The sequence below is a fragment of the Hordeum vulgare genome, chromosome 5H (assembly GCF_904849725.1).
Source record: "Hordeum vulgare subsp. vulgare chromosome 5H, MorexV3_pseudomolecules_assembly, whole genome shotgun sequence".
NCBI classification, from domain to species: domain Eukaryota; kingdom Viridiplantae; phylum Streptophyta; class Magnoliopsida; order Poales; family Poaceae; genus Hordeum; species Hordeum vulgare.
Genome location: NC_058522.1, coordinates 489,186,498 through 489,195,381, shown reverse-complemented (window position 1 = coordinate 489,195,381; position 8,884 = coordinate 489,186,498). Strand labels below are relative to the sequence as shown.

Here is an 8,884-nt window from a genome sequence, read left to right as displayed (position 1 = left end):
GACTCCTCTTCATCGTCATCATCTTTGTCACCTCCCGAGTTTTTGGGACACTCGGTGTCACTTGCCATGTCGATCAGCGTATGGTCGACCACTGGCACAGAGCTGACCAACGCCGTAAAGGCATGCCGAGTGAAGAAAGTAAGTTCGTGAACACGGAAAGAAGACTACATCAATAAAGATCACTCGGTCAAAATATACAAGAGATTGCCTCATTCGGTGGGTCCGCCTGAGAGAAAGGGGCACGAGCCTAGTGCACCTAGGATTGTCACACACTAGGGTGATGGCTTTAAGCTTTTTCTCCAACTCCTCTACCCCAATCTCCTCCGAGTGAACGCGGGTTGGATCATTTGGCCCTTTATACCTCCATATGGGGCGGGCCCTGGCCTAAAGGGGTTGGATCCTCCGCCGGAAGAAGACCTCCAAAAGGTCCATCCATTGACACCCGTCCGCACTAGCGCAACCAGAGCGATCACCAAGATGTCTACATCTACCTTCTCCTCCTTTAACATGGTCAAGGAAGAAGCCGACTGAAATATGTGAGCCGAGTAAGACGGTAGACCCGACTGACCCTCGCCAAATGGGACGTCCTGGCAGTAAAACCAGGAGCCCTTCCAACCCTTCACAGAATCAAGAAAGGATATTTGGGGGAAACTACTCTTCCCTTTGAGGTATATACCTAAGCCGCAGCAAAGTTGCACTACATCCGTCTCTCCCCCCCCCCCCCCCCCCGACCAAGAAGATTTCTTTACTGTCATCACTCGGCATGTAAACAAATGTTTGAACAATCCACAATGTGGGTGGCATCCAAAGAAGTTCTCACACAAGGACACAAAGGCAACTAAGTATGAGACGACATTGGGGGGAAGGTGATGAAGCCGCGCACCAAAAAAATCAAGGAACGCACGGAAAAAGGGGTGCGGGGGCATGGAAAAACCTCTCTCCACGTGAGTGACAAGGAGCACCTGCTTGTCTCCTTGCGACGCAGGCTCCCGCTCGCCCTCCTCCGCCAAGCGCCAACTGCACGGAGCCACGAGCCCCTCACTCTCTAGCTCTAGCAGACGGCTCCCGGTGACGCGGGACGCCATCCATTCTCCCTAGATAAAGCCTGACAGAAGCGCTCTGGCACTTGACGATGACATGAGTGAGCCCTTCTTGGCTCGCTCGGCCTTCACCATCGTGCTCCTCGTCGTGTCGCACAACAAGGTGGTCGAGGCGTGTGGTGGCTGGAGGTGCGGCGGAGCTCTCGAATGCAGCGACATGGAATGAGGAGAGGAAGAAAGCTCCAGATCTGAGGGTGTGCCTCATCCCTCGGTTCCCCTATACGTTGTACAGGAAATATCCGACCAGCAATCAGCCTTCAAAGAGAGGATCCGCAAGATCCCTGGGAAAGCGCACCTACTGCACGTGGAAAAATCTTAGGCACGGGAATCAAGGCGCCTCGCCACTTTCCCTAGTCCCCACGCCGCCGCTGTTTTTGCTCCCTCGAGCACGCTTCCACGATTTGAAAACCGCGAAAACTCCGTCGTGTTTTCGTCTCGAATGGATTCTGCATCATATTGCTTAGAGCAGAGTGGGTCAGATCTTCGAACGTCGCGTCCCTCCGTGGGACTCTGGTCACTCGGATGCGCATAAAGATGGCCAGGTTTCCCTCATCAGGGCTCGGGTAGGATCCGTCCTAACATCCCCTGGTCACTCGAAGCGCTGGGCTTGCGTACATCTGAGCCATCAATTCATCTCCTCAGAGATAAGCAAACAATACGGAATGGAGGCATGCGGACGTGTCCGGTCATTCGGAATATCTCACTCCTTAATCCGTAGGGGCTTACTGTGAGCCCGAGTGAAACAACCCCGAGTTGCATCCCCGATGTCTCCGAGACACCAAGGACACTGAAAAGTGTCTTCACTCGGCCAGTCAAACCTCAACCGATTCAGGGGCTATTGATGGGGTTTTCCACTAGGGGTAGGGCCATGGACCTGCTTTCGAGGGGCCACCTAGGGCCCCACACAATCACTAGTTCGAGGGCTACCAGTGCAGTCTAAGTCTCACTCGGACGTGCAAAATCACACTTCGACATACAGGGTCACTCAGACCAGCTTCGGTCAGTCGGACGTGCACCAGCACTCGGACTAAAGCGAGGCGTGGACGAGGAAGAGACTACAACGACAAGGGACTTAATCTACCACATAAAGCATAGTGAAGACCGTCGTTACAAGTAACGTTGTAATTAGAGGTGCTGTTACTAGTAACTTCCGTAGTTATTAGCATTAACTCGCTCTTGTTATGGCCCTCAATGGGCCCAAACGTACTCTATATAAGCCTGCCTTGAGCTCCGTGACAAGGGTTAAGCACTCCGTGTACTCATGCCCCCACATAAGCAACACTAAGCCTATGGGCTCGAGACGTAGGGTCTTTAGCACTCCGGAGCGGGCCTGAACTCGTACATCCGAGTGTCACAACCACGCCGTAGCTAGGCTCCACCCTTCGTTCGTACCCCTAGTATTATTGTCAGGCTTATCCCCTCGACACCCATTCCGGAGTACAACACCATGGTGAAGTAGGAGGACATGGAGGGCGTGCAGCAGCAGCAAGAGGAGGAGGAGGCAATGTGTGGAACCCCGCGTTGGTCGAACAGAGGTGGTCCTGGACGGAGAAGTTCTGATGCACACCGAAGCCCATGCACGACGCGGCGTTGTCATCGTCCCCGCCACGAGAAGAGGTGGTGCACACCCCAATGCAGTCGCCTTCAGTCACGCCTTCCACCTGTCAGAGGCCACCTGTTGCAGCCCCTATCCAATGCAACCGCCTCCGACCCACCTGTGGCAGCCCCCGTCCTACATCAACCTCACACACGACAAGGACAACGACGGTATCGACAACTGATGGCAACGGCAGCCACGACGGCGACGAGCTTCTACTTTATTTTTATGTATTTTTAGTTTTAATTTGTTTCAAAAATGGTTGAACTTGACTTAGGGTCACTTTTATATTATTATTTTAGTTTCTTAAAAAAATTGCCATGTTATTTGATGATGTATGCAACTCAACGTGATCGTGGACGATTTGAAGCTAAATTTTGGATCCTCAACGTGTAAAACAGTTTGCGATGAAGCAACCTCGTTGGACGCCCCGATGGCCGCCCATCCGCTTGCGGACAGGTGTGTCCGTTTTTATGTTCCAAATTAACGAAATCTGGAAAATTTTGAATCGCCAACGTGTAAAACAGTTTGGGATGGAGCAACCTCGTTGGACACCTCAATGGCCGTGTGTTCGCTTGCGGACGGGCGTGTCTATTTTTCTGTTCCAAACGGACGAAATCCGGACGACGTTTTTTTTTTAGAATCACCTTCCAACTTTATTTAAGTTTCTCCCATTGGGATTTCATCCGAAATTACATGAAGAATACAATGGGGGGGCATTAGGCCAGAAAGAATTACTATCCCTAGAAATGCCCTCTTTAGCGAGTAAGTGGGCACCTTTATTTCCCGTATGCCTAATCTAGGACACTTTGAAACCCTGCAAAGTACGGCCCAACAGCTTAATCTCCTCCACAATAGGACCAGCCATACTTAAATTCTTGGCTTGCTCGTTCACCATAGCCGTTACTGCTAGACTGTCAACTTCGACATGCACCTTCGGCGCTCCCATTTGGATTGCCAATTGCACTGCCTCCCGACAAGCAAGTAGCTCGGCCACCTCCAGATGAGAAACATCCCTGAACACAAAACAGGCACCTCCTCTATAAGCTCCCATGTGATCACGAAGAACTACACCTCCACCTCCACGGTTCTGCGCTTTAGCAATAGCTCCATCAGCATTGGACTTTAACCATCCTTGCTCAGGTGGGTTCCATCTCACAACCAGTGTTGGAGAGGTATTCCTAGGCTGACGTGCGTGGATGTTCGACCATTTCATAAGATGTTGATAGATGTTCTCTGCTACACTCCTTGGATCGGCAATCCTCTTGCCGTCTCTTGCCTCGTTTCTAGCCAGCCAAAGCCCATACAATAACTGGATTGTTAATTCCTTTTCACTCTCTCCAGCATGTGCTAACCAACTCAGCAACCAAGAAGCAACAATTATGTGATCACCGTCAGGCACCGGGGGAATAATCGCAGGAGCATCCTTTTCAGAGTTTAGCACCTCCCACACCATAGCTGAATGCGGGCATCGTCAGAAACGGTGCATAATGGTTTCCTCTCGGCCACAAACAGTACAGAGAATCCCTGATTTTATCTTCCTGCGTTGCAACTCCGATCCTACTGCTAACCCATTCTTAATCAGCCTCCAAACGTGAATCTTAGCTTTTTTAGGGGCATTTTTTAGGGGCATTGGTGTTCCATAGCGCTAGCCAACTTTGGTGTCTGGACATCGATGAGGATGACTCCGGCCGTCCGGACCTAGATTGCTTTTTTCCTCGTGCACAAATGATAAGCCGATCTGACAGTGAACTGACCCGATTTTGTGAAGTTGGGATGGGTTGGTGGGTTGGGGTTGGCCTAAATACGGCGACCGATCGATCACGGTTGACGTGGCCGCGCAACCGAAAACATAAACGGCCGGCGCGGTTGACTACGTGCGTCAGTGCGCGCCGTACGCAGTGGCTGACCGGCGCGCCGATCCGAGCGGGCGGAGCGCATGTGCCCGGCTGCACGGCGAGTGGCACGACCTGGTTGAGGCCACGAGGACGACGGGACATCGGCCGCCGCGAGCGTACGCTGGGGGCTCATCATCGCCGCACGCGCGCCGGCGCCAAGGACCGAGACGCGATCACGCGAACGTCCGGCCGGCCGGGCGTCGATCTGCCGACGCCGTAGGGGCGTTCTCTTCCCTCAACACTTTTGCTTAAACCGCACGTACGCTGCGTGCTCCTGCCTGTATACCGGATCGTGCTCCGGTCCTGCCTGCCCCTGCCGATTCCTCGGTACTGCCCTGAAGTCTGAACCCACCCTTGCCGCTTTACATTTATGCAAACGTTTCTCTCTTCTGGACTGAACTGAACTGGACTGAACTTCGCTGGCATGCCTGGTCCATCAAGCAAGGCTCCTGCTCATGCAGAAGTTACGCCACGGCTCCTTCTCTACAGCCTCAGATTTACCCTGAAAGAGAAGCTTGATCGAATTTTCACGTACTCCTACTACAGTAGTTCCTCTGTTTTATTGTGTGGACTATATACTCCTACTGATGGAGTGAGTGATGGGGGCATTGATGGAGCAAGACAGTGCCCACTAAACGGCCACTGGCGTCCATTAAAGCATGCCTGCCACCCATCTCATCTCCCCTCCCCCTCCCCCTCCCTCAAAGGACCATAAATGTCTGCGCCATGCCAATTAATGTCCACAGCTGAAGAAATACAGTGTCTCTGTGTATGCGTGGAGGCGTGACCACACACCCTTCTCTCCTCTGCTCCTCGTCCATCTTCCTTCATGGCCCCCCGTGCCTTGCCATGGCTGCAACCCACTTGCTCTCTCCTCTCCGTGGCGTCATGGCGCCGTCCCGCCTGCCCCTGCTCGCCGGTCAGGATCGGCCGCCATGAAAGCCCTCGTCTCCTGCGATGCCAAGAAATCTGTACCCGTCTCCTTCCATGAATGCATGCCTCCAGCGTGCATGATGATCAGGAAGCAAATCGCCTGCGAAGCGAACAGTAGCTTCCTCAACGCCCGCGTTACTCCTGATGAGGATCCACTCCACTGCACGGTACGGCCGGTGCTTTTACTCTGGCTGATCGGTCGCCTCCCTCCCTCGGATGCGTGCTTGCAACAGTGCCCGGCCTCATTCATTCATGCGTGAACAGAGTCAAAGCAAAGAGGTTTATTAAGCCATGCACGGCTGCTTAATAGATGCGCCGCATCCATCCATCCATCCATGGCCCATCACATATCTCATCTGTTAGCGTTGTGTCAGCGTGGATGTATTTCCGATCCGATCAGATCAGATCACAAGCCCTCAAATTTATACTTGGCTTCTGACGCATTTAAAAGGGAAATGTGCTGATCGAGCGACAGCAACGAACGAGCCACAAGACACGCGTGCGTAAGCGGAGCCGAAGAAAATGGTGACGAGCTAGCGATTTGACACAGGAAGGATCGACCATGGTTCTACTGAAGCCCTAGCAGAGCTATATCCATTCATATGTCCATCTCCGTCTAAACCACCTAGCGATTTCACCATCCGGAGAGAGATGGGGGAGCAGAAGGTGATCGATCACTTACACAAATTTCGACAGAGGAACTCGCGATCAAATTCCATTCTAGAACGTAGAACCAGACTGATGATCTGATCATGTAGCGCTACTGAATCTCCCCGCCTCTTCTTGATCTTCAAAACCTTGGTGGCCGCGAGCTCACGCCCTCCTCTCTTGCCTAGTGCTGCAGGCGCTCTGCTGGGCCCTTCTGATCGTCGTCGTCCTCCTCCTTGGTGGCCGCCGCTGGCTGCGGCGGCGAAGGCGGCGCGGAGCACACCGGGATCACTGACCGCACGCTCACCGCCATCGCCGGCGAGTGGAACCCGCCCGCGGCGAAGTATCTTGGCGCCGCGCCGGCGTGGTGGTACGCCGGGGCGTGCGGGAAGTAGCACGGCGCCGACGGCATTGCATCTTCCCTGCTCGTCAGCATGGCCCTCTCCAGCATCTGCACCAGCTCGGCCGCGTCGATCCTCCTCTGCCGCTCCAGCTCGGCGTCGCGACGGGAGGTCGACGGCGCCGGTCGCTGCAGCATGTGCAGCGGAGGCAGTATCCTGGGGCCCGCCGGCTGTGGCTGCGGCTGCACGTGGCGCGTCCTCGGGTGTGCGGCATGGGAGCTCAGAGGCAGCCATTGGTGTCTGTAGAGCGACGGGTTCGGTGCAGAGGAAGAAGAAGGGTGCTGCTTCGGTAAGGGCGACGCCGCATTGGCGTCGCAGCGCTGCTTCAGGGCGGCGAGCACCCTGGCGACGACCACGTGCTCCTGCTCCTCGCCGCCGCAGCCGTTGCCGGGCTCCTTGCGCGCCTCCGGCACTGCAGCAGGAAGGAACCGTAGCGTCACTGGTTAGCTGTGATCTACATAGATCCGGCGGTATTGAGACTTGGGAGGGCCGTGGTGGGTTGCTTACTCTGCTTGAGGGCGGACCAGGCGGTCATGGCGGCGTTCTTCTCCGCCTGCTTCTTGGTCCTGGCGGCGTCGCCGGCGAAGCTGAGGCCGGCGAGCTCCACGCTGGAGGCGAAGACCGGCGAGTGGCCCGGGCCGGAGCGCACGGTGGTGTAGGCCGGCAGCTTCAGCCCCGCCCGGTGCGCCGTCTCCTGCAGCAGGTTCTTGTACACCCCGGTCTCGTCCTGCGCACCCCATTGGCATCATCAACGACACACCAGCCAACACACACACACACAGTTGAGCTTGAGCACACCATTGGCATCACTCACATCAACGAGACATGCAGAGTAGGCAAGCGCATCGAGGAGGAGGAGAAGAGAAGAAGAGGAAGAGGGCGTACGAGGACTCTGGCGGTGAGGTAGGTGGATGGCCCGCGGGTGGAGAGGCGGGCGAGCGCGACCTCGGCGGCGGCGTGCTCGGCCTGGCGGAGCGTGGTGCAGCAGGTGGGACCGTGGAAGGTCTCGCCGTTGAAGGTGACGGTGGCCTTGAAGCGGGGCGCATGGTCGGGCCCCTCCCGCGTGCACACGTACGACGGCAGGCTGAAGCAGCTCCTCTGCGCCAGCTCCTGCAGCTGGTTCTTGTACATCGATCCGCCCCCTCGCCGTTACACGGCCAGCTATCTACTCCTCCTCCTCCTCCTTCATGCGATCATGGCGCCCGCCCCAGCCGCCGCTCCAGCACGCACACGAGACGGAGGAAGAGATCGATCGATCGATCGTGGTGGCTGCGGCGCGCGGCGGTGGTGTTCTCGGTGAGGGAGAAGAAGGCAGGAGGAAGGGGGATGGTCGAGCCGGGTACGCGAGACGGCGAGAGTGTTTAAGCGAGGGTACAGACCTCTCACTCTCTCTCTCTCTCTCTACTGTGGCTCTGTATACCACCTCTGTATCTGTGCGTCTGCCGTGCTCCACCACCCTCCCTCCCTCCGGCAGTCGAGCTAGGGGTAGAGTGGATCAGTGGCGAGACGAGGCTGGGGCTGGGGCTGGGGCTGGGTTGGGTGGGGGGCACAGACACCTTCTGGTATTAATGGCGGGCATTTATGGTGTTTTGTAACCATCCTGCACTGCGCTGCGCGCATCACACTTACCCAGAGGCCAGAGGGAGCCGGTCAGGAAAGCATCACGGTCTCCGACCTCTCTCCCTCCGCGCTCTGCCGCGCTCTGCCGCAACCGGCCGGCCGGCCAGCACATGCGCGACGCTGCGGCGAGCCAGCGGCAACGATTCCTTCCTTCGTCCCCGCCTCGTGGAGTCGCGGAGGCTTGGCTCCATTTGGCACGGGGGAGGGCTGGGCTGGAGCTGGACTGTGCTCTGCTCTGCTGCATGTACCTAGTACACGTATATATTCGTTTCGTGGGTAAAACGGTGCCGCGGCGCGTGGCAACGAGAGCCTGTGCTCGGGCAGATGATCCATGGCCCTCTCGCTCAGCTCCGGTGCCGCATGGCGCCAACAAACTGGCAGCTGCTCGTCGATCGGTCGCGGTCACTCTCCATGGGCGCAGCGGTGGCGATGTAGTAGGAGGAGGGCTGCCCATTCGGATATGGCAAGTGGCTTTTTTAAGTTCATCTCGGAATATTACAGAAGCGGCCCCCTGAGCCCTTGTTCGATTGCAACAGATTTGAAGGGAATTGGAGTGGATTGAGGAGGATTAAATCCCAGCCAAATTTCACCTCAATCATCTTTAATCCTCTCCAATTCTCTTGTTGTGGGGATTAACCAAACAAGCCCTAAAGTAGTTGAGCCGAGGAGCGCTTGTTCCGGGCTCAA

General features: G+C 56.0%; 1 protein-coding gene across 1 annotated transcript; it reads right to left on the bottom strand.

Moving 5' to 3' along the window:
- Positions 1-6,097: 6,097 nt before the first annotated feature.
- On the bottom strand, positions 6,098-8,116 carry LOC123399807 (double-stranded RNA-binding protein 3-like). The gene is made up of 3 exons (XM_045094185.1): positions 7,463-8,116; positions 7,085-7,304; positions 6,098-6,989 (listed from the first exon to the last, which is right to left on the bottom strand). The coding sequence occupies exons 1-3, from the start codon at positions 7,706-7,708 to the stop codon at positions 6,361-6,363; spliced, it is 1,095 nt and encodes a 364-aa protein (XP_044950120.1). The 5' UTR covers positions 7,709-8,116; the 3' UTR covers positions 6,098-6,360.
- Between the last annotated feature and the right edge of the window lie 768 nt (positions 8,117-8,884).

What these genes read in the sequence shown, in the direction of transcription:
- LOC123399807 (XM_045094185.1), bottom strand. Translation starts at nt 7,708, where the DNA reads ATGTACAAGAACCAGCTGCAGGAGCTGGCGCAGAGGAGCTGCTTCAGC. An exon ending in ACCTCACCGCCAGAGTCCTC is followed by an intron (nt 7,305 to 7,462) that starts GTACGCCCTCTT and finishes TGGGGTGCGCAG; the next exon opens with GACGAGACCGGGGTGTACAA. An exon ending in CTGGTCCGCCCTCAAGCAGA is followed by an intron (nt 6,990 to 7,084) that starts GTAAGCAACCCA and finishes TTCCTGCTGCAG; the next exon opens with TGCCGGAGGCGCGCAAGGAG.